The sequence below is a fragment of the Sarcophilus harrisii genome, chromosome 1 (assembly GCF_902635505.1).
Source record: "Sarcophilus harrisii chromosome 1, mSarHar1.11, whole genome shotgun sequence".
NCBI classification, from domain to species: domain Eukaryota; kingdom Metazoa; phylum Chordata; class Mammalia; order Dasyuromorphia; family Dasyuridae; genus Sarcophilus; species Sarcophilus harrisii.
Window position 1 is genome coordinate 16,445,302 of NC_045426.1, and position 26,078 is coordinate 16,471,379.

At 42.6% G+C, this 26,078-nt stretch overlaps 1 protein-coding gene across 4 annotated transcripts in view; it reads left to right on the forward strand.

The window, feature by feature from the left end:
- BBS9 (Bardet-Biedl syndrome 9) overlaps positions 1 to 26,078 on the forward strand; it is a 282,920-nt gene that overhangs the window by 230,412 nt on the left and 26,430 nt on the right. For 3 of the 4 annotated variants that reach the window (XM_031952936.1, XM_031952944.1, XM_031952960.1), the window contains one exon: positions 1,952 to 2,174. In XM_031952936.1, coding sequence (XP_031808796.1) covers positions 1,952 to 2,174 — 223 coding nt within the window. Of the gene's footprint in view, positions 1 to 1,951; positions 2,175 to 7,615; positions 8,651 to 26,078 lie in introns of those variants that run through there. The other variant, XM_031952951.1, reaches the window with a different exon arrangement.

A 26,078-nucleotide genomic window follows, 5' to 3' on the forward strand; every position in this document is an offset into this window, starting at 1 on the left:
GAAGAAATGCTGATGATTTATGTGAGTCTATCCTATATTCTGCCACTTTGCTAAAGTTGTTAATTGCTTCAAGTAATTTTTTTAGTAGATATTCTAGAGTTCTCTTATGTATACCATCAAATTATTTGCAGATAGCGATAGTTTTGTTTCCTCATTGCTTATTCTAATTCCTTTCATTTCTTTTTCTTTTAGTATTATGAAAGTTAAGATTTCTAGTACAATATTGAATTATAGAATTGGTAATGATGGGAATCTTTGCTTCACCATGATTTTATTGGGAAGGCTTCTGGCTTATCCCCATTACAAATAATACTTGCTGATGGGTTTAGATGGAAATATCATTTATTCTCATGCTCTTTAGTGTTTTTAATCAGAATGGGTGCTGTATTTTATTAGCATTTTTTTTTTTTAGCATTTATTGAGATAATCATGTGATTTCTGTTGCTTTTGTTATTGGTAGGCCTAATTATGTGGATGGTTAGAGCGTGGCTTTTTGAGGATCAAAAACACTTCAAAAATGAAGAGCTTAGTGGGTGTCCTTCAGTTTCCCTGCTCGTCCCCTGCTGTGTACCCAATCTCTTGGTCAACCAAAGAAATCAAAATAATATGTATATTTTAACAGTGGATCCAAGTCAACAATTTAGCAATATGATGGGTAAAAATAAATAGTTTTGGGTCAGGATTTTGGGGCAGAGGGTTTTTGATAGACCTACACAAACTCTCTTATGAATTTGGACCCTTAAGTAGTTCTTCTATCACAGTGGAATGATGTCTTGTTTCCCAAAAGTTTAATCTCAGAATTGTAACCATTCTGTGATGACTTGCATTTGTTTTGTCACACACAACTTTGCAAATTGATATTAGTAATCACTCTGTACCAACAGCATTGGATTGGAAGGAAGCTCATTATGTTAAAGGAATATTCAGCTAAATCTTGAAACAGAACAGACAGAAGATTTGATTAAATCTGTACATTTTTGTACCATTATTTTGGGCCATATTCCACCTCAAATCATAGCAAAGAAAAATTCTTCCCTCCCATCCCAAATTCAGTGTCTTTGGGAGTGGCTCCAAAAGGAAAATGGAAGTGTATCTTCTTTACCAATATTACAATAAACTAAACTATATTTTATTACTAAATATATTTTATTCTTTTAAAAAAAAAGTCTTCCAAGTATATTTGAAATAGCACATGTTGCAGGAGTCTGTCTAGTTTTGGTGTTGGTCGAGGTGGGTTTCCCTAGTCATGAACATTCATTGAGAAAGTTTTATTATGCATGGGTAGCTTAGTGGCTCAGTGGATAGTACACAGGGTCTCGAGTTGGGAACAACTGTGTTCAAATATGACCTCAGACACTTATTAGCTATATGATGCCCAGAAGTCACTTTTGCTCCCATTTCTTCCGCTATAAAATGAACTGGAGAAGAAAATGGCAAACTTCTCCAGTATCTTTATTAAGAAAACCCCAGATGGGGTGACCAAAAATTGCATGTGACTGTAAGAACAAATAATTAATGTGATTTGTTATTTTCTGGGTTTTGCTTCCTGTTGTAGGCTTTTCAAGGATTGTGGGAGGACCAAGTGATAAAAAAGTCACTCGGTCCCAAATAAAATTGGGGTGTTTATTTTAATATCCCATAGTAGTTTAGAGTAAATCCTTAGTTCTCTTGCCACCACCAGGGGTGAATGGTTATGGTAGAAAGTTTGCCATTTTCCATGGGCCTGGAGTTTGACATTCTTTGGGGGCTTTCTGTCAGCTGGCCATTCCTTTGGCCACGGCCCATGCAGGCCTTCTCCTACACAATTCCTCTCCCTGCCATCTCATGGATCCTGCCAGCACCTTCCTAATGCTCCCCTCCTTTTTGTTAACGCCCTTGCAGAAATCCCCCATATTCCTATGTGTGGGAGGAACCCCACTGACTTGCTTTGCAAACTGGCTCCTCTCTGTAGGGTTGGGAGGAAACGGTGGACGCTGCGGTGGCTCACCTGCTGAAGACATGCCTGTCCAAGAGCTCCAAGGAGCAGGCCCTGAACCTCACGAGCCAACTGAACATCCCCAAGGACACGAACCGCCTGAAGAAGCACATCAGCCTTCTCTGTGACCGCCTCGCCAAGGGCGGCCGCCTCTGCCTGAGCACCGAGACTGCAGCCCAGCAGACCAACGTCATGCCAGGTAAAGCCCCAGGACCATCCCCCGCGGCGCCCAGCCCGCCCTCGGCGCCCAGCCCACCCTCTGCTAAGTGGGGGAGCCATGATAGCCAGCAAAATTGCTCCCACGTTTCCCTCCAGCTAGCCTAGCGGAACCACTTGAATAAATATTCTTAGGGTATTTGCTTGCTAGACATTTTTAGAACTGCTTGTCTTTCCCCCCCTGCCTTTGAATATATGATATGTTTTATTTTTCTTCTAACCAATAAAAAGTGGATTAGAGAATCAAACTATTTTAAGGTAAAGTTTTACTAAATGTGATCACAAGATACCATATTTCATGAACATAAATAGAATAATAGACCAGCTAATGGAACCCAGATGAGGCTCTTCTGCAGCTCTCCAGCTCCCAGACCTCAAAGCCAGGGAGCACAGAGATGCCGAGCCAGTGGCCCTGGGTTGGGGAGGATGTCCTCCGGCCTTTACCCTGGTCGTAGCCCTGCTTAGCACTGCCTCTGGCCATTAGGAGCCATTGAGTTCTGGGATGTCCAAGAGTGAGGCTGGCCAAGTTCACCTGGCATGAATACAGATCCTAGTCAGGGCCTGCTCTCACCTCTATGAAGCAGGGCCCTGATTTGGGGACAATCCTTCCTTTTCCTCTCTCCACCCCTGCCCCTGGGCTGCACAGCCCTGCTCCAGCATCTGTAGCCTTGGACAGGTGCCTTCGCTTTGCTGAGACTCCATGCCCTCTGTCATCAAACAGAGGGTCTCTCTCAGTCTATGAGCCTTTGGTTCTCTTTCTCCTCTGTGCTTCTTTTTTGGAACATAAATGAAAATGTAAAAGAATTGAGAAAACAGTCTGACTTACTTCCTGTGGGTATAGCCTAGATGTTGGCATTTGTCCCACTCATCTTGATTTTTTTTTTGTTTTGTTTTTATATTACAGTATTTTAACTAAAGTACATTTATTTATAAGGATAAAAAGGCAAAATACATATTTTTTTGTGTTGCTAAAAGATTGCATGAGTTCATAATGTGCAATTGGGAGAACAGAATGGATTAAACTTCTATAAAGCAAGAACTTTTTCATAATCAATTTTATTAGTTTCTGACTTCTTTCCTCTCTTCTTTTGTCTCCTTCTCACATTGATATGAGATCTAATCTTAAATAACCATTAAATGAATTGTGATCCTAACAGATCAACTATTTTAATTTCCCTCAACTTTAGATGTCATAAATCCAAATGACTTTATCTTTGCTCCATGATGTGCCTTATAAGCATATATTGAGATTCCTCTGGCTCCTCAAATGAAATTTATAGTTTCAATAAAAAAGCAGAGAGCTTGAATCAAGAAAAAAGAGAAAAACTGCCTTAAAAATGTTCAGTAGCATCAAATCCCCACATTTTAATAAAACTCACTTAAGACTACAGATTTTCTTTCTAGATTGTTTAGCTATCAAAACTAGCCACAAACGGCAAAACACTTAAAAATATTTTAAATAAATATTTTATAATATTTAAATAAATCTCATTTTAATAAAACTCACTTAAATCAATAGATTTTCCTTCTAGATTGTTTTTCTATCAAAACTAGTCACAAATAACAAAATATTTAAAAATATATTAAATAACCATTTAAAATATTTAAAGAAATATTTATATTTTAAATAAATATTTTAAGATTTAATTTTAAAAATATTTTTTTAAAAAATAAAGAAATAATCTATCAGAACTTCTTCAATACACAAGAGTTTGGTGCCCAAAGGTTGTAGTAGTGTCCAGGTGTCTGATGAGTGAGACAGTTGCTTCAGGCTTTGTTATATCTATCTATATTTTAAAATTAAATTGAAAATGCCTATTATCCAAACTCAGAAGCCAAACTGTGACATAAACAGCAAAGAGGTTTACATACCTCTTTCAAAAAACTTAACACAAAAAGGAATAATTCAAAGAATAGCAGTTAATGGGCAAATAGAGGAAAAAGGAAAATTCCATCAATTTAAATTGATTTATGGAATAGGAAATAACTGTCATCATGTAGGAGATTGAAAAAAAAAAACAATGTGGACTAAGAAAAGGTGAAAATTTTAGTTGCACATGAATATATTTTATCAAGTATTTAAAAATGAGGAATATCATCAATTAAAGAACATTTATAACTTAGTGAAATTAATGTCGATGACAACATTAAGCATATAGTCAACAAACAAAATGGAGTCTTTACGTATGTGTGTTTATTATGAAGGAGAAAGGAGCTGACAACAAATAGCCATAAATTTCCTTCAGTTTTTTCTTGTCTGCAGTAAAAACAGCCCCTCAGGCTGCATGTATTATTTGAGCATGGCAAAAACATATTAAATTCAATTACACATTTTTAAAAGATGCTGATTCCCATTATGTTTTACTCTTAAATATATTTAAGTATTGTTGTAACAAAGTTCAGGATGAAGTGATGAATATTTTAGGAGTAGAGAGTTTTGTTATCTAAAAAATAAAAGTTCATGTCCTAAATATAAACTCTCTCTATAAAATATAAAAGGGTAAGTTATCTTAAATCATTGCTTATTTCATAGTCCTCCTGGATGGGATATTGTGCTCGATGTCAATAGAAAACATTAAGATATCAGGGCTTTTAATTTTATGATTCTTGATCAGAAATATGTACATACACTCATCCCAGCTTAAGTTCAAGCAAATGACTATTGCAAAACTTAAGCTGAAAGATATGCAGAAGAGATGTATTCCTGAAAATCTACATAATAAGTAAAGTCATATTTTAGCTGCAGTAAGGGAATTTCCTACTAAGGGAGAGTCGTCATTAAGCATTTTGAAAAGCTAAGAGTCTTGTTTGCATTATGAATTATTTATTTTGAAGGCTTAGGTTTTCTTTAAGTACAGGCAGGCAAATTTTATGTAAATGATCGCCTATTTTTTTTTTTTTAATCAGAATATTACACAAAGAGCAACAAAATGATTCTGGAGTATATTTAGAACTTTACCTTTGTCTCCTTATGAGAATACTTTTAAAATCCTTTTTAAAAACCTTTATAAATTCTTAGGAAATAAGCCAGTCACAGACCCCTAAAATTATAGTGGTTAAATACTAGATGGGTAGTTGTTACAATGCCACAATTAATCGTGTTTCTCATCCCCTCAGTGACAATACTCATTCAATAACAATCTAAGCTAGAATCAGATAACAAATGATTAAGTAAAAGATTCTGAAGCATCATAATTATTTTAAGTGACCTGATCTCAGTTTTCCTGTATCACATCCCTCAATCTTCCTTCCCAAACATGTCAAGCCTAAATTCCCTTTTGATACTGTTTTTTCTTTTATCTTAAGCCCTCTCCTTTCTATTACCCTGATTCTCCTCACTCACACTCAGAACGGGGCCATATTTTCTACTGGACTATTTGGGGTCTTGTTCCCATCTCCCAGCACATCCCCAGCACATTTTAGCAGTTTCTCTCTCCCCAGACCCCATGCCCAGTTCAAATCTTGCCTTAGACACTTATCATGGCGTGACCTTGAATAAGTTATGCTTTTTCCTCAACTGTAAAATGGGGATAATAACAGCACCTCCAAGATCAAACCAGATTGCCCAGGCCCAGGAGGTGTTACACAAATGCATATTCCATTCTCCCTTCCCTTGACTCAGGCTATTGTTCTGCTGTCCCAATTAGGCTCACACAAATCCTAAACCTCCTGGCCTGGCATTCTCTTCCCTCCCCCCCCCCCCCCCCCCCCCCCCCCCCCCCCCCCCCCCCCCCCCCCCCACTGCTCTCCAATCCCAGTTCTGCGACTTCTTTATTCAAACCGGCCTCACAAGTCACGTACAGGAATTCTGTTTCAATTAAGTGTTTATTGAAAACCGCCATTACTTTCACTACCATTGAGCATGTTTTCAATAATATTCTTACTTCATCTGTAGATTGTAAAAAGTTTATCAGTTTGCTTTTTATGCAAATACTCAAACAAATGTAAGTTTAAATAATTCCTGTGCTTTTACAGATTACAAGTGAAAAACAAAGGGAAGGGATTGGATCTAAAATATTCTTTGAATGGTGCAATTCTGTTTTAAAAATAAATTTCAAATATGAGAAGTAATTGTCAAATGAAACCAAACTTACTCTAAGGTTTTTCTGCTAGTATTTTCAAAACAAAAGGTTATGGGATATTGGCAAGAGATAGACATCCATCAGTTTTTGTAGCATGAATGTGAGATGTCCCAGTAATTCTTCAATTATACTTTTTGCATTAATGACCAAGACTTCAGATATATTCTAAGGCAAAAATTCACCAACAATTAACAACAGACCAATCAAGAAGGATTATTATGGTAAGCGATTTCCTAAAATTAAAAGGAAACGTAAACCATGATAGGAAAACCAGTTCTTACCCAGTGTTTTTTAAAAGTGACAAATATTTAAAATTCTTTTTATCTTCCCAAATCATCACATTTTGATGAAACAGGCAGACTTTGCCAGCTGATGTCTTTCCACGCCTTTCTCTTTAATGAAGATGACATTGGTCTCTGTTTTATTATTATAGAACTCCTTTTCCTTCTTTAAACATGCAGTTCATACATTTTGCCCTTTTACCGCCATAGGTGACCGATTCTGGTCTAATCCATCCACAGCAAGCATTATGGAACCAGAGCGATTTAGATGTTCCCATGGTTTCACAAGAAATCGTATACTGATGTATTAGCAGTCATCAAAATATACCACGGTCCACGTGGGTTCTTTGCCATGGGAATATGGCGGATGGACGTTGTTGCTAGGAGCAGATCCTTTCTGCTGGGTGGGTGGTTCACGGTCTCTAAAAAGGAAGCTGGGCCCTCATGACCATGATGCACCATGTCCCAGCCGGTTTGGATGCCTCCTGTTAGAGAGATGTTAGGAGCTCTTCCCCGGCGCTTTCCGAGGTGAGAGAGAATTGCCCAAATCAGCATAGTCCCAGCCCTCATGCCCAGCAGTGCCCACAGTCCGTGCTGACCAGGCTCCCGCGTGATGCATTTGCTCACGTCCCCAGCACAGATAGCCGTCTACCTCATGATAAGAGGGACCCTCACTCTAGCTACAGAGGCTCCATGTTCCCCCAGATTGATGGGATATACCCCCACAGGTGGGCCACCCTCCCTGCCCTTGGTCCCTGTTCCCACTGTGGGGGCTGGGAAGCTGGCTTTGGGGAGCCTGGCTGCCACCATTGCCGCTGCAGCCTCGTCCTGTTGGTCGGTAGCAGTGGCAAAGGGAGTTTCTTTGCCAGATCGGTGTGTGTAACTGAGAATACTGCAAATGGGCTTTCTGTAGTGGCCAGGTGCCTGGGCTAGCCCATGAAAGTAACATTCATTTATTCATTCCTTAGCTTAAGTATTCCATCCTTGCCAAGAAAAACAGTAGAGAGCAAGACTTTGGAAGTTTTGAGGCAGGGACTAAATATATGATTTCTTTGGTACAGGGAACTCCAGATGAGGAAACTCCTTTTACCAATGAGGATCAGCATCTAGAGAAAACGCTGAGAGGCTAAGGGACTTGCCCAGGACCACACAGCCAGTCTGGGTCAGAGGCAGGATCTGAGCCCAGGCTTCCTGAGCAGTTCAATAAATAGAAGAGCACCAACGCTGAAGGAATAAGCAGTTTGTTATTGTGAATACTTGGCTTCAGAGCATGGGGAGGAGGGGGTTATATATAGAGCGTCTGTCCCCCCCAAAGCTGCTTGGGGTGTGTGGTCAGCTTGGTGTGGTCAGCCTGGAAAAGGTCCCCCCCAAAGCCTTTTGATGACCACGCAGCTCTTCCCCTAGATCACCTAAAGGTATATTTCTCAGTCTTCCCTAAGGGGCTTCCTAGGAAAAGAACATCTTAATCCATGGGGCTGCTAAGGTCATGGAGGGCTGGAGAAAGGTTTGACTGAAGCTCCAGCTGGTCGGATCTCAGAGCCTGGTATTCAGAACGCAATTTATGGGATGGTCTTTAGGAGGGGCAAATGAAAGCAGTGGAAAGGAGGGTAAAGAGCTTCCTCCTGGTCAGCCCAGCCAAGGGGCAATGCAGGGTGGGGCCCTTCAGGAAAGTGTTTTCCCCCCTGAATTCAAGTCCTGGCCTGGAAGAAGAACAGTGAAAGAGAGCTCAGGATCAGTGTGGGGAGCAGACAGGATGCTTACTGCCCTCTCTTCCCTCACTCTCACCACGGATTGTGGTCTTTTGTTCTTTTGTCTGGGTGATCCTAGGAGGGAGAGTGTTCAGGAAGCAGAGGAGAGACTTTCATTAGAAAGTTCATTTAATTAGGAAGATGGAAGTTCCTTCTAATAGAGTAATGAGTCCTTTGTTCATTTAGTCCAGTGCTTTCATTTGAAGTATCCCTTTTGTGGCTATCTATACCTTAAGAAGGCTTAAACCCAGGTATTTGACTCCATTTTTAGATCCTTGAACACAAATTCTTTCATTATGTCCCTTCTTTTATAGTTCCTTGTGATAGGAAGAGGCAAGTAGTGTATCCCCAAAATATATACTATTATAAATATCATATATATATACATATATATACATATATATATATATATGTATATATATATATATGAGAGAGATTTTAGTTGTGTAAAATGTAAATGCCCAGGGGCATTTTCCTTAACTCAGAAGTCGAGTTTTCCAGTAGACAGCTATCCCAGGTTCAAGATACTCTGAAAACCCACATCCCCTAAAACCATAGCCCTTCATCCCTTGTCAATGGGTTTGCCTTTAATAATCGGATAAAGGACAAAGGTCAAAGAAATGGCATATAATGAAATGGGCTTTCCGTGGGCTTTCTGCAATGGCTGGGTTAGCCCATGAAAGTGCAGTTCATTCATTTGTTCCTTAGGTTAAGTACTCCATCCTAGCATGGAAAGAAAAGGAGCCACAGAATATCTACCCATGGATCTGGGTTTTGCTTTCCCACAGACACCCCTAGCATCCGTGTGAGGAATGGATTTGCATTCAGAACATACATGGAGTGCATAGACAGAACATGCCAGACACAAACGCCCTCCATCTAAGCCCTTACCCTAGCATACACTGACCAAATTTCAGTCTTTGAGTGCTAACCTACAAGTCCAGGAATGGTTATTTTTCTGATAACTCCCCTAAAATCCAGGATTTTTGGACTTTCAGGTGCTCCTCAGAAGGACAAGTGGATGCAAGGAGGGTTAAATGGTTTTCTCAGATCTCCCCATTGGACTTGGACAAGTGGACAATCTGACATCTGGGTCACAGATGGCCCTTCCCACCAGGCTCAGTGATACAGATCTATGGCTTTGGGGAAAACAGGGTTAGTTAGAGAACTCGGGCTGAGCTGCTCAGTCACTCCAGTTTTTGGGGACTCAGTTTCCTTCTGTGTCACATGGTAGACTGGACGACTGAGTGCCTTTAAGCTCCAGGACTCCTCCATATATTTAGAGGCAGATTGGCTTCATGTGTGAACTATTATTACCATTCTTTCTTTTCTGACTTAAATTAGGCCAACTGGGGCAAAAGAACAACGGTTTTATGGAGTATGTCTTGACTATAACCATATGAGACTGATTTTATGTTGGGGTTAATGTTGGTGTTGCTGGGACGGGCCCCGGCTGGGACATCGGCTCTTCCAAATGCCATGAGTTCTTTCTCCCAGTCACCCGGGCAGTCGGTCATACGCTGGGCCATTTATTTAAACAACATTTTACTCACAAACCTCAAGTGAAAATGGTACGTGAGAAACCTTGTGCTACAACTCATAAAAAAGTAGAATGTTTTCGAGTGGGAAAGTGCCTCAGAGGCCAGTGGATCCAACCCATTGGCGCTGTACATGGGGAAACTGAGGCCCAACAAGAGGAAGCGACTTTAGAGTTTGTATTGAAGGCTTTGAGAATGTGTGATTTTATCGGGTGACCTATTAATTTTAGGTAGACAGATGCCTCAGAGCAAAATGGCTGAGGGCCTATTATTCCACCCTTTGGGATTTTTGTCCTCAGTTTTACTTTTGTGAAAAATCATACTCTGATCTCTAGATATCAACACTGTTTGTTTGAAAACGGGGCCCTGGTTTTTGGCCGCCCTTCTCAGCCCTTCCCTTTTTTGAAGTTTATGGTGCTTGTCAAGGTTTCTGGGATGGATCGCTGCGGCTTCTTTCAGTCGAATTCTTCAGATTTCTGAGCGATCCAAGGAACTTTTCCTTATCTCTGGCCTCAGTTCCAGTTTTTGTGTACAAGGCTTCCTGCTGGGGAATATGGTTTCCAATAAGCCAGTTTCCAGTGATCGTCTCAACACATTCCTTTTCCCCTCGTTTCCATTCTGTGTTCGGCTCTTCAGATTTATGGACCCTTAGAACCTTCCAACATCAGTGGTTGCTACAATAATGGCCCTAATTATCTAATATCTCCAACACACACATTCAAAATGTACTGTGTCAGTGGGCTTAGCCCATGAAATATGGAGACATATTAATATTGTGCTCATGAAAAATGCATGACTTTTATTCCCTTCTTAAGATCTTTCTGGTCACCTTACGCCTCATTTTGCTGATGTTTTTTTTCCACAGACAAGCGATATGGGGCTAGTGATATCACAGTCAATGTGGTTTTGGTGATCAAGCGGTCTGGGCCCTGAAGAGAGAAAGCTATTATATAAAAAGTGTAGTGGCCAAGATCTTAAATGTCACTTAGTCTGAGTAAGTGCCTCAATTATTTAGGAAGCTAATGCAAACCGAGTTAGATGACTTAGGAGGATGGTAAAATGAATTTTAAGCCACATCAGGCTGGATCTTTTGGCCGTTGATGCTGCCCAAGCAAGGAGTCAAAAAGGGTTAGTGAATGGATCCTTCCGAGCTGCCTCTGAACCAGAAAAGCCATATTGATGGGTAGCATGATCCGTCCATCCAGCTCCTATTCCCCCACTGCGTGGTGGATTGGAATGGCTCTTTTAATGAAGTACCTAGCTGACCCCTTTTTTCTTGGGGCACTTTTAAACTTTCCTTTTAATATTTAAAAATATGTCATTTAGTTAATGGTTCACTTAGTGGTTTGATCTCAGTTTGAGGACCCTTCCAAGTCAGTCATTTCATCAGTGTGCCTGAAGTCTTTCATATGGAACTGTCCCTTATCTGCCAAATAAGACACCTTCAGATTTATTCCATACAGTAAGTACAGCTTTCTTTCCTATTTGTTTAATGGTGACATTATCAATGCTTTTATGTGCCTCCCTGGTTTGTGGTTCTTTATTAAATTACTAGGCAAATTGGATTTTTTTTCCAACTTAGGAAAATACCCACGAACAGTAGTTCAAAATCTTCTGAGCTTATTTCTTTTTCTTTTGGAAACAATAACACTTCATTTATAAATTAAAGAGGAGTGGGACTAGAAGCTAGCCAGTAATTCTATCCAAAGTCATGTGGAGGGGAGGGAAGGAGGAAGGCAGGCGGTGTTTCCAAATGTTAGCTTTATGCCTTTATCATTAGACGGATCTGTGATGTCATCAGTGAATGAATGAATGGAAAAGCGTGCATTAAGTGCTTAGGAAGTGCCTTACTCCTCATTCTGTTTGAATCCCGTGGCCCTCTCCTTGCCTCACCTGGGGGGGGGGGGTCTGGGTGTCTCTGGCCCTCACCATTACCCACTTAATTAGATAGCGACATTCCTTTGTCTGCCTCTGTCTCCCATCTTTGCCCATGACCCATCACCCTTCAGTATTCTCTCAGTCCCTCAGACTCACTCCCCTCCCCTTCTGATCCTCTGTCACCTGGGAGGCCAGGGTTCTATTCCCCGACGGGGAGGGTTCCTCGCCCCACTGTTCATGGTTCATAGATGATATCTTGTGGAATACTTTGTTTTTATCAGTTATTAGGATAAAGGGGCAATCAACATGTTGATCTAATTTAAGTTTGCAGGTGATACAGGTGGATGAGGGTCCCCTCAGCCACAAAAAAGATGCTGGCAGAAGAGAACATGGCACCGAGGTCATTTATGTGAACTTCTGAAGTTGGCTGGGCAGTGTCCTCACAGTTACCTGTGTGGTTGGTAGGTTCTTATCCATCAAGGAACCCGAGGCTTAGAGAGATTAAGTGTTTGGCCCAGGATCCCCTTTTCTCAGCAGTGTGAACCGAGACCCAGGCCTTAGGCCTCTGGGACCAGCATTCTTTCCATTGTGCCAGCCTCTTGTGAGGTTTCTTTGTCCAGAGGAACCATACCTGATGGAGGGGACTGTGGAGGAGCTGGGAGCTGTCCAGCTGCTCTTTCCCACAACCCTGCTTTGAAGAAGTCATCCCTCTTCTCTCAGTGTTGGAAACTGCTTCAGTCTAGGCAAAGGAAGCTCAGAAACCAGCCTAGAAAACACACACACACACACACACACACACACACACACACACATAAAATATCATTTTCAGTATATTATAATTCTTGTGTGTAAGTCCTGGGTGGCTATCTAAGCTAGCTAGCTTCTTCTTCTTCTTCTTTTTTTTTTTTTTTTTTTTTCTATCTTCAGGCTCTCTCGCTCTCTCTCTCCTTCCATTTTCCCATATATTTCTATACCTATCCATGCATATTCCCAGGAGTTTGGGATATGAGGGCATCTCTGCTTTTTTTATACATAGACATTGCTTCTCTCTAAATATATGGTTTTTACAAACCACTCATTGCCATATATCCTAATTCTATTCCATCCTGATTAATACAAATTCAGATATTTTCCTCACTTCCTTTGGTAAAGAAGATAATTAAATATTCAAAGTCCTCTTTAAAATTGATGCCTTTTAAAATCACATTTATCTACAAATATGTCCTCTTCCTATCACTCGGTGATCCTTCCCTTGGTTTTTAAAAAAATCTATTTATTTTGAGCCTTCATTTGTAACAAAAATTGACAGAATGTAATTTTGTCAAATTAGCCAACATATTGATTAGGTCTGACAGCGTATGCAACAGTTTCTAGCCATAATCCTCCCTCAGCCCCCTCATTTCACTAATGAATACAGGTACTTGTGTGTTTGGGTTTTTTTTTTTTTTTTCATTTCGTCTCTAATGCCAGACATAGTCCCTGTAATTACACAGGAGTCAGCTTTTATTTTCTGGGGTTTCTTTTTTCCATTTACACGATTGTAGTCATTGTTTATATTTCTTCAGAGGTTATGCTGACTTTACTCTATGTCGGTTCATATCAATTTTTCCATGGTCCTCTGAATTCTCCATATTTATTTTTTATGGCACAGTAAGAAAATTCTGCCCATTCATGTGCCATGATTTCCCGAATCATTCATTCAGTGCTCCGTCACTGGGCACCTAGTTTAAAGAGAGCTTGCTTTCTGTAAGTAATTCAGACTTTACGGTACCTGATATCTTGGTAGAAACCGAAATCCTAGTTAGAGCTGACATTTAGAGAGCTTCTAACACTTTATATGGTATTTTACCTAATTGATCTCTTTCGAATTTCACAATGACAGTGGTGATCCAAGGCCCCCAGATTATCATTTTACATGGATTGTTTTGTTATTTATTTTAGGAAGAAATGGAAGGTCAGAGAAATGAAATGATAGCTAATAATAATTGGAGGCAGGATGGAACCCGCAGTGGAACTCAAAAACAATTTATTATGCTGTGGCTAGACAAATAGTGGTCTCTTTTGTAATTGGTAGTACCATACTGGCAGAACTACAGATTCTTGACAATGTGATATATTTATTATTTTTTTTTGCTACTTCATTAATCAGATATGTTTCTAAAATGCAATGGACAATTCAGGATTTTCCAGTATTGTTTTTGTAGAGTCTTTGTGTGCCAGATGACACACTTTGATGTCACAATAGCCCCAATGAGGCCATTGGTTTCATTTGAGTAGGTGACGAGCCAGGAATCTTGCTTTTTCCCCACTCCACCGAGTCAAGAAGAGAGAGGCTTTTCTTGTAAATGAAAGGAACACCCTCGGTTTTATAACCTCTCGTAGCCAATTTCAGCACCAAAGTTCAGCTCCCCCTTGGGTATGACACATGCTTTTCACTGGAAGTGACATAAAGTGTACCTTTCACAGCTAAATGTCAGAGGATAATTTTCCATGAATTCACAGCAGAACCTTCAAGAGCTGTCACTTAGAGCCTGCAGTTTCACCTCATTTTAAAATCAGTTGGTGTTCCACCCGCACTTCACACCCCTGCCCCTAAAAAAGGTGCTCTGTCTCCACTGATGTGTTTATCTGACCTTTGTGGGAAGCCAGAAATCTCCACCTGAGTTCTCCCTGTCTGCCGGTCACTGTGGCAGGCTTGGCTCATGGCTCCCGGGCAGTGGACTTGAAAGACCCCGAGCTTGGCCACATGGCCTCGTGTTTCTTAAGTTTCCCATCTACCTACGTGATAGATTTTCTGCTTAAACCTCTGTTACAGCAACTGCACCTGAGTCCCAAAACATAGAACATAATTTTTAAAAACTACATGCCCCAGATGGTAAAGGGCGACTGGTGTTTGATCTCTGTACTAGATATAAACTCTCTTATCATTATTATTTGTCTGAATTAGGAACCACTGTGGGTCCAAAGCACGTCACTGCTTTAATGGTTCTCCCCCACCCTCCCATTTCCCCACCTGTCTCCCCTGGAATTTCAGGGAGGAGTTTGGAATCATTAAAAAACAGTGTAATTTCTCAAGAACGGTCCAAGCCATTTTTCCTCTCCTCCCATCCAATTCTTCATTCAGGCCATTGTCCATTTACAATGTCTAGCCATGATGTCTAAACATATGAGTATGTGTGTATATACATATATATGTTTTAGATACAGTATTAATATCCTGATAGATGAGCTCTGAAGGTTATTGTTTTTTTTTTTTTTTTTTTTTTTTTTTTACACCTGCAGGTTTTAGTTTGGACAATAGCGATTTTTCTTTTTTTGCCGTGTGGATCGTTAGACTAACTTATGGGGGAGAATGGTTCTCTTTAAGAAGCCTTTTAGTGTTTTGGGTTTTAATGCATTTAGCGCAGTGTCATCCTCCACAGTCATCTATGGGAAATCCCCGTTAGAGAGCAAATGGTTGTTCATGTTAAGAAATAAACTCTTTTTTTACTTAAAGAGGTTCTAATTTGTTTAAAAGAGGTTCTAATTTGGTTATTGTGCTGATTGGGTTAAGAACTGGAAAACACAAGTGATGACCGAACTTGCTATTTACTAAATACTGATTAGTGATGCTCAGTAAAACAGAACAGGGAAGAATAGCGGCAGTTGTGCATATTGTATGTTGTATGGATGTGTATAGATGCATGGAGCACTTCCCCCTCACAGGAAGCTCCGAGAATGGCTGTCTCTTTTGCATCATATCAGAGTCCAGATCTTGGGCCAGGTACGTCTTTCTTGAAGTAATTTCTCTGTAGTGATATCAGAGGCTGGGAGGTAGAGCTGATAGAGCCCCTGAGCTGGCTTCCAGAAGACAGACCAGACACCGACCAGTTCAACTTCAGACGCCTCACGTGTCGCCGGGGATGACTTGCAGATGAGAAGACTTTTACAGGCCTTTGCCCAGGAGATGTAAGATTGGCAGGAGAGGCCGGTCAGATGCCAAGAATGAAATGCATCCAGTGGGCAGCCCAGGTAATACAGCCACGGCTAGACACAGAAGCGTTTTTGCCTGGATCGTGTGGATCTTGGCAAGGGATCTGTAAGAACAAGAATGGAGGTGGATCCCTCCTATCAGGCCTGCTGAGCTGGGGGCCACATTAAAAGTGAGGTTGGGAGAGATCAGCAAAGTCAAAGGAGAGAGCCGCCGGACATAGCGTGCCCCCAGAGGGAGAGTTATGGATGAACAAAGTATGGGTAATGAGCGGGGGAAGAGATGTGGCTTAGCTCTCAAGGGCTCATCTGACCTCCTCGGTATCCCTGGGGTTGGTGGGTGTGGGGCTGCATCTTATTCAGGTGGAATCTGAGAGATGAAAGGCCTGGTGGAGAAGGCCATAAGAAATACTCGTGTGAGGGAATTGAAGAATTGGAAGGGCCCTGGGTGACGAGCGGTGGCTGAAAGAATTCCCTGTCCTTGTTGCTCATGGGTTAATACCAGGAGGGAAAAAGGAAAGAGAAACCTTTCAGGGAGAACAGACGGTGACTGTAAAGGTTCTTTGTTTCAATCCAGCTCGACAACGGCGTGTCTGCTGGGGCCATGCTGAATGACACCTTGATTGGTGCTGTCAGAGGTAGCCTGATACTGATTATCAGTGTCAAGGCTGGTGTTTCCCTCTGTCCTGGGAGACGTCTCGGTCAGAGTGTACATGAAAAGGGAATTCCCTTTGTCATTAATGAGGCCGTCCGGATGCTCGCGGATGTAGATCACATCATTCTAATTGCTCCAGGTCCTAAAATCCTGCCCGATCTGTCAGTCTTCCAAAGAGACTGTCTCTTACAGAAGAAAACAATACGTCGTTGAACGGTGCTGGTTATGGAGGGGATAAGGGGCAATAAGAGAGAAGCGGGAGGAAGAAGCCGTCGGCAGCTTGACTTGGGGAGAGCCAAGAAATGACTGGAAAGTCATTATCTGGTTCGTATGTGCTCAGGGGAGGAGGTGGGACAGGCAGAAAGTGAGTGAGCCATTCCTCACGGATAGCCAAAGATCGAAGAGGTGCTCAAGGGGTTTAATAGAACCTTGAGGAGAACCTCCAACCCGGCAGAGAGGTCCCTGGAAGATCAGCACCATTGATGAGGGGATGCATCCATGAGCTTGTGGACCCAGTAACGTACCAGGAACTGGTCCAAGACCTTTGCCCTTCTCCCCTAACAAGGGGGCCAACCTGCATTAATTAAAGACGTCTAGTTGGTAATGAATCCTGGTGGGAAGTCAAACATAGCACCCCCCCTGAAGTCCACAGGAAACATCTCTTGGTTTCCATCACCTTCCTGTGGAAGGCTGCAGGTTGTGGCAGGACCACAGGCCTCATTGGTTTCCCTAACATTCCTGCTGCCAACTCTTGAACAAACTCCTTCTTTTCCTTCTGGGGTCAGGGTTATGGTGTGTCCCAGTTCCTTGGACAGGGCTCTTAACCGGGACTAAAGCAGCTAGTTGGCACGGTGCACAGCACATAGTAGGCCCAATATAAATGCTTATTCTCCTCCATCGCATCCCCCAGCTTCTTTCTCAGAGCAGCTTCTTTGGCTAATGGCTCTAGCTCCGAGCAGTGAGTAATTGGTAAGAGCAAGTATTTGCCTCTTGTTCATCCATCAGCAGATCTATAGATGACTTCCTAAAATACTCAAAAATATCTTCCCGTCCACTATCTCTTCTGCTGCTGCCGGTCAGAACCACTCGCTGCCACTGGGCTCCATCGGGCTTAACTAAGCAGGGACAAAGGATGCATTGGCTCTATTGATTGATAGACCACACTTTTCCTGGCACATCAGATGTCTATAAAATAGAAGAGAAGCCTTAATTGTGCTCTTAGTCAGAAGATGACAACAAGGGACACAACCAAGAGAGTTGTGGTATTGATTAAACAATGAATAAAACACTCAGTAATTCCACTACTGGGAATAGACCCTGTAAGTGTTATCAAAAACAATAAAAAAGCTATCTGTTCAGGTATTTTTATAGCTGCATTATTTTGTAATTGCAAAAAATGGAAGCAATCGAGTTGCCCAGTGATAGAACAGTTAAGGAAATTGTGGTGCGTTAATATAATGCAATTAAGATAAATAAGGATGAGGGATAGAAGAACATATGGAAGGGCCTTCATGAAATAAAATAAAGTGGAATAGTGAATGAAAATGAATAGGGGAATGTAGAACTCTGGATGGAAACATTTAGGGAGGGAGTGCAAAGGTGTTAGGTGACTGTCTCCATTGAAATTAGCCAACAAGTGTGAGCAGTTACTGTTCCAGTGTAGTGAGCTTATGATATACATACGTTTTTAATAAATAATTCAATAAAAGTGGGAAGAATTCATATTTATTTGAACCAAAAGCTTTTAAAATATAATTAGGAGAGTGTCGCTTGGCCCCTGTTGAGGTACAAGAGCTGCCCATGATGAAAAGACATAGTTTGCAATCTGCATCTTTGATGGGAATACCCATGTTGATAAATTGGACAAATGAAAATATCAAAGTAAATATATTTAATGGAATCATTCTGTCACTATTCTTATTATATTTCTTAAATATATATATATATATATTTATATATGTTATAGACATCTCTATAGCTTTAAATACAAATACATCTCAATTCATAATCTATGTAGATAGGTCTGTGTGTACACATAGGTGTATATTACATATGTACATATTTTATATACACACACAGATTCTTTTAAAGACATCTAATTTCAGAGGCAAGAACATTAAATGGTCAAAACAGCCTGTTGTTGAAGTCAGAGACTCTGGGTTTAAACCCATCTCTGAGACTTTGTACCTGTGTTAGCTTGAGAATATCACTAATGGTCTGAGCGCTCATCTGTCATGTCATGGAATTGGATTATGTGACCTCTATAACTCATCCAGATTTAATTATCTAACCCCATATTGAAGTCACCACGGTGTCTGTGTATAGTGAATGTATTTGAAATTTCCTATAAAGTCAAATTCCCTGAGAAATAAGTCAAGTTCTTTCTAATCTCTACCTCAAGTATAAAGCTTCTTGTAAATAAAATTTCACTTAGAACACGAAGCCCAGTGGAAAGTCAACATTAGGGTTCATTATTCCTATTGTCTGATTTTGTGGAAACCTAGACTAATTTCTTGTAGTTTAACTTATAAAGTCCAAGTTAAACCTAAATAAATAGTTGATTACAGGCCAATAAAATGCCCTCATATAATTTTATTTAGCAGGGCATAAGGATTAGACTCATGACCACATATAGGGAACTCCCAAGTGAGGAAGCTCCCTTTACCCACGCAGGTCAACACCTTTTCTGTAATTTACAATCACAGCAAGTTTCCTAGAGCACCAAGAGTTAAGCTCTGCCGAGTCATATGGATGGAGAGAATCCCAACTTGGATCTAGCTCCCACGGGCTCCAAGGTCACACTCTATCCACTGGGCCATGCTGCCTTTTCTGATTTTATTTAACAGGAATTAATGTACTTATTGGAGCCCTTTGGTGCAACTTTACCAGTCCAAGTGAATGGAAACTATTTAATAGTTTCTGCTTTTGTTCCTTGTCTCAGCAAGTTGGCAGATATGGGTGGGTCAAAGAACGTTTCATTGCATGTTCCCAGGCCGGGACCGCTTAGTTGAAATACTTCTTTCAGACGTTTGAAGTGGAAAGTGTAAGAAGGCTAAAGCATCACATTTACCAAAATGAATATTTAAAGAGAAGAGAGTCATGAATAATAGATGCCCCAAAGAGACCCCGCTTGCAGTGAGAGCTTCATCACTTTCCGTCCTCGGCATGGAGGCCGGGCACTTCCAACTCGCCTCATCTCCGTCAATTAGGAACGCCTGGGTGTGCAGACTCTGACTGGGGCCTTCTTCTGTTGGGACCATTAAACCTTAATGGGTCCAGCCTGAGTGTAAGTGGTCAGAGCCGATTCCTAATGCTGCCTTTTGCAGCCTTGTGCTTTAGGAGAAAAGAATTCTGAGCAACAGAATCATCCCCTGTGGCCAGACTCATCTGGGCAGTTTCTTTGGCGTTTGTGGGAGGCCAGGGGCACCCGTGTGCAGGCAAGTCCTTGGTGACACAGCGGAGGAGTTGACGGTCTTCAGGTCCTGGTGATGAGAAGGAAGAAGAGTGGAACGTGGAGCATTTTATTTCTAAATTTGTAGTTGTCTGGAGGAACAAAATACACGGCGTTCTGATGATTCTTCCTTTAGGAATGGGGTAGCCAAGATGTAAGCCAGAAGCTGGCTGCAGCAATAACACCATAAAGCCATCAATGAGGATTACTATTCCTTCTCCCTCTCAGCCTCACAAAACCCTTTCTTCATGGCAGCCCTGTGGGAGTGACTGGGAGGAGAGGCTGGGCAGGGCCTGGGCTCTTTGTAGAAGCCGGCAGTGGAATGGGGTAAGAGGACGCTCACTTCAGGCCAGCAGTGTCAAAGGTAGCAGTTCTGGGGGACGAGCGTCACCCGAGTATGGGAGGAAGGAGGAAAGAGCAGAAAGGAGCAGACCAGACACAACCCAAGGAGCAGGGGCTTCCTGGAGGAACAGGAAGGGCAGGCGTCCAGTCTTGGGGGGTCTGTCTGACGGCCGGGCCTCTCACTTTAGTTTTGATGGTGGGATGATAACAAGGCACTGTGGGTCATGGAATCGTGCACAAAAAATTTACTTTTTCCTTACCTGACAAGGGAAGTCCCAAGGATACAGTCCCCTTCCCCCATGATTCCACCTCCGTCTTAGCCGAGTCTGGCCATGGCAACTCCCAGGCTGCCCTCTGTGCCTTGAGTGACCAGGAACTGCAGCCAGGACCAGTCAGATTCTAGGGACAATTTGGTCCTCCCTTATAGGAACTTTATGTTTGTTGAAGAATGAGGGCTAGGAGAGAAGCTGCATCAGGGAAAATATCATGGGGGGCTGGGAGCATTAGCTTGAGTAGGGGAGACATGGGCCTCATCCTCTGTGTAGGGGGACTAGCTTTGGCAAGGGTGGGACATAAACCCCATTCTCTGAGATAGGAGGGATGGAGTAAGAGTCTTCACAAAAAATGGGGTTTGAGAGGGAGTTCATATTCCATGTTCTCAATCTCTTGGGGGAAGAGAGAGAGAGGGAAAGGAGGGAGGGAGGGAGAGAGACAGAGAGAAGAGGGAGAGGGAGAGAGGGGAAGGGAAGGAGGGAGAGAGAGAGAGGGGAGGTGGAAGAGAGGGAGGGGAGAATGGAGGAAAAGAGGAAGGGAGGGAGGGAGCAAAGGGGGAAAGGGAGGGAGGGAGAGAGAGAGAGAAGGAGGAAGGAAGGAGAGAGACAAATCTGAAATCAAGAATGCTCACTTTCTCTCCTATTGCTTATTCCCAAGTTTGATCTAATAAGGTAGGAAATTCAGCATTTTTAAAGAATATACTATGTGCCAGGAACTCTGCTAATCTCCGGAGATACAAATGTAAGAAGACCATCCTTGGGTCAAGCAGCTTGCATTCTCATGGAGGAAGCAGCCCCAGAAGGGCAGAGGGGGGTGGGGTGACAGCTGGGGGACCGGACGCCAGGACCTGGGACAGGCTCTGGCTCCATCCTGGGGAGCCCGAGGCCAAAGAAGCCTGCAGGTTTAGAGCCCGGATGCAGCGTGTGCAGCTTGCACTGGACATCCCAACAGTGGGCCTCGCAGGCTGCGGTTCAGACCCTTCCATCAATCTCCCCATTGGTCTGTCCCTCTGCAATGATTTCCAACATAATCTTCCTAGTGCATGTGACCTCATCACTCACTGCTCCAAGACCTCTGGGGGCCTCCATTGAGCACATGTTCCTTAGGATGTCACTTCTGGTCTTCCAAGGTCTGCTCCCAACTATCTGTCACCCACCTGGAGTCGAGGGGGCCAGCAGAATAGCAACAGGAGAGTCTTTATGGAGGCAAGAGCACTGTGGGAGACCCCGCAGCCCCAGAGTATTCAGCGTGTTCTTGAAGGCCAGAAGGGCTAGGGTAGGGAGTCTCATGGAAGCACAGTCCGGTGGAACTTATATTAATTGTTTTATATAACAATAGCAAGTCCATAGAGAAAGCTGGAGAGGTTCAGGGAGCTGTGATATGTTGGGCTACAAGGGGGAGTTTCCCAAGACTGGCTTCATCTGGTTTGGATCTGCTCCAGTCACAGAATGGCGGGGGCATGATCAGGTAGTCCCTGTCCCTCCCATACTTGCAGTCAACATTTTCTAGCCTTCTCTTGCGATGTACTCTACATTTCAACAAGACCGGATACATTCGCCATTCCCTGATTTAACCTGGTCCTTCCTGACTTCGGCTACTGTGATCCTCCATCCTTGAAATTCTTCCTTTCCCTTATCTTTGTCTTTTTCATTTCTTCCCTTGCCTCAAAGCTCAGGATGTTCTTCCATGAAGACTTCCTTCATTCACCCAACTTAAGAGATCACCATCTTTCTTCTTCAATCTCTTTGAAACTCCTATTTGCTCATTCACTTACTCATTGTGTGATTTCTCTTTCTGAGTGTCTGTCTTACCCTCGATTATAATAGTCTTCTCAAGGGCAGGAAGTATATGTCTTATCTCATCTGTATAACTAGCACCTATGCCTTTGTACATTTGTCAAATTGTAAGAGACGAGAAGAGAAAGGGAATTTTTTTGTTATTCTGTGCTCTTGGCAGGACCACTACTTAAAACCGGTTCCCAAGGAAAGAGTTTATACAATCTTCCCCATAATGGGGCCCAGTCTCTCACCAAGTTTCTCACCAGAGTTTTTCTAAATGTCTTATCCACATCCCTCCTGTTGGAACCAGAGCCCCATTTCCTTTAGCCTAGGGCCTTTGTGTAAATAAAACAGCGGGTCAGCCCTGGTCTTCCATGCCGTGTCTCCTGATGGCTCCCCTGGGGAGATCCCTTCATCTTCCTCTTCTTTAGGTTCCGTGACTCTAATTACTGTTGCCTTTGATTCTTCAGTGGATCGGTATTCTCATCATCTCCATCAAGTTTCCCCCCAACCCTCAGGCCCACTGAGAAATATGGGTCCTGAGCCAGCCAGGCCGTCTCCCGCCGTGCAGCTCTTGCCCGTGCCCTCCTTGGAATCCTCTGAGAAGGATCCAGGCTCACCAGGGACATCCTGCACCTCACGCCACCCTGCTGTCCCCTCGGGCTCGCAGTGTGACTGGCCAGCCTCCCTTTCCCAACATGAGCCTCCTTGATGCTCACCAGTCCTCGGTGGGGACATCTGCCAGCATAAACTAGGGACTTTTCCATCGCCCACATTTGTGATGCTTCTGAGACCCTAGTGTTTCATAAATGAACTGCTCTATCAGGCCATCCCCAGCCTTGATGGTCCTATCCAGCATTTCCCAGGACGGCGCTGGTCTCCCAGCTCTGCCTCTGCCGTTACGCAGATTCCTCCACCTCACTCTCCTAGTCTGTAAACAATCAGATCAGTTGGTTTCCCATCACCTGGCACACTGCTCTGCACATATGTTTAATAAATGCTTTTTCACTCTTATTTTTCTCCAGTGTTAATGCTTTTGGAAAGGGCAGAATGAACTGCTGCCTTATGTCTCCTCTCACAGTACCTGGGGCTGCCTGGACCCAAACTCCCTCCACTGGCCTCTATTCCTCTCTATTGTATTCTTCCAACAGAATATAAACTTATGGATGTTTTGTTTCGTATCTTCGGCACTTTAGTACCGGCAATCAATTGACTGATCAATTGATTGTTAAATTCATGATTTTATATTTGATCAAGTTCCTTCTCTTTCTTTGGCTGTCCCTCATTAGCTGTACTTTTCCGAAAGCCTTCATCACTTTCCTTGATCTAGATTCAAGAAATTGGAATTTTTTTCTGTTTCTGTGATCTTTTAATCTTTTATTCTGCTTTCCAAATCAGTGTGGGTTGGCTGGTCTGTCTCGGGGCATTGCTACAAGAAATGAGCAAAGAAACCTGAGAAATGTGTTTCTTCGCTCTAAGTACTGAAAAGGTAGAGCTTCTTTACCACTTTTTACTTGTTTTCAGGATGCTCATGACATCTTTAGAGTTCTTATGGCATCTCTCTTTAAAGAATGGAGGCTTGATGAACAATGTTATTACCAGCCCCTGATTCCTGAGCCTAATCATTGCCATAATGAGAGTGAGAAGACAAGAGGAGAGAAAAATCTTTTCCCTCGAAAGGTGGGAAGACAACAGTAAAATTGGGATATGAGAACAGAAAAGTAGAAAGACATGAAAATAAGAAGGAGTTTTGAAGAGTGGAGGGAAGAAGAAGACAGTCATCTTTAGGATTCCTAAATTGTGAACCATGGTAAAAATGTCCTGAGAAAGTTAAAAAAATAAAAGCCATTAGGATACCGGTTAAGAACAGTGGACTTGGATTAGGCAGCCTCTCTAACAAAGGTCATTATTTTAACTATCCCCGATAGCTCCCTTACCAATAGCCATCCATAATTTGATGAACACTGAACTTTATTAATTTTGACCCCTTCCAAAGGCTGAATATTCTGGCACTTAAGCCCTTGACTGTAAATTTGAGTTATCATTGAAACTAGTGCGACTCCAAAGTGGGCATATGATTAGAAGGACATTGGACTCGATCAATTGTATTTCCATTTTAATGACGCAGTCTTGTATGGGTCATGAGCAGCTGAGCTGTGCATTTCAGGGAAAATTTACTCAGCCCTTCAACCTGACATTTGAGACCAAATGGAGGGGGGTGGTTGGCAAATGGTGGGTGAAGGGGCCCTCATATACCAGAGAGGTTGGGCTCCAGATCCGAGAGGCCACTGTGGAGTGCCAAGAAATAGTGTCCCCAGCAGCCTCTTTGTGTGAATTTGGTTTTTTCAAAGGATTTCCATTTCATGGGTAAATTTCTGTTGCCCGGCACTGTGAGATTCCCAAGGGACCTCTCTGGAGGAAAACCAGGGAGGTCATCTTGGTAATCCCTCATTTCCCTTCCTCCACCCTACTTTAGAACATGTGACAGAAGACATGGATACTTCTTCTGTCTGCCTGGCCTTGATTCCATCAGCATTTACATCGGACAATGGGATGGAATCAGATTTTACTTTAAGTTATTCTGATTCACTATCATCAAACGCAGACGCATTTGTTCAGGTGGTAACTGCCTATTTCTACCGCTGAAGTCTTGGTGTGGATCTCCAGCACTGGAATACACTGGAACCCTCACGAAAGTTGGTGAAGCAATCGGGAGCAAAAGACTTGGTGCCAAAAGCCTTGTGTTCAGAGCACCGGGGTGCCCTCTCCTAATGGAAGTGGTAAAATCCAGTTCCAAGGGGCTCCGATCTCCCACTCTTTCCATGAGGTATGTGTTAAAGGTATAGCCCAGTGCCTTCCTCCTCCTCACTGCCGAGATCATTCACCCAGGCAGTGATTCAGATCATCTTGTTTTTTGTAATAAAAGAAATACTTTTCAAGAATAGAATGTAGACATTCACCTAAAGTCAGGACTTTATGTATGTCATCCATTGAGCAAGAAATTATCTTTCATTTGTCACTTTAATAGGATGGGAGTTGATATCAGGCTCTAGCTCTCACAGGTTTTGCGCCAAAGTCTTCCTCTGTCTGAAGAGGCCTTTCAGGCTCCCGAGGCGCAGGAGACACTGGCTAATACTTAAGGCATTTCTCGTTTGGAGTGTGACTGGCTACATCTAAGCTGAGATCAAGCTGTCTGATCAAAAAGCAAATTCCAATAATTTTTTTCTGATCCCTTGGACCATCACTACCCAGGATTGAGAACAGAGACGCGGTGAGGGCTTTTGCTGCCAAAGAAATGATTTGTATTTTGCCCCCTCATCCAACACATAAAAAACGTGATTCCAGGTAAAATGGATTCTCGGGTAGATAAGTTGATCCTCCAGACGTCAGGAGCACCGCCCTTCCCCCATCGCGGTCATTTCCACCCTACCCGAAGTGATGGCAGCCCGCAGGAATGTCTGAGGAGGAATGTGGGGCAGCCTCTGCCCCGACCCACGGGGCCCAGATGGATTCCTGATATGGGCAGCAAGAGCTCCGTTCAGCAGTGTTTACACTGGGCCACCACATCCGAGAGAGCAGTTGACTTAAAGCTTAACGTCTCTGGGCACTGCTGCCAATGGGACAAAATATTTACGGGAACTTATGTTTTATTCATTCTATCTTTGACATGTATTTCTTGTCTTGACCGGAATGCACCATATTTTTTTTAAGTGTTTTTACTTAATTACGTTACTCTGACTTGTTTGGGAGATGAAGCCATGGTCTTTTAGACTGTCTCTTCTCTCCCCCTTGATTTTGCGGGAAATGAGGGAGCCCTTTGCTCTCTTATTTACATAGTTTATAAATAGCTTGATCATGTCTACTAATTCCCTTAAAGTCCTCCTCCGAAGCC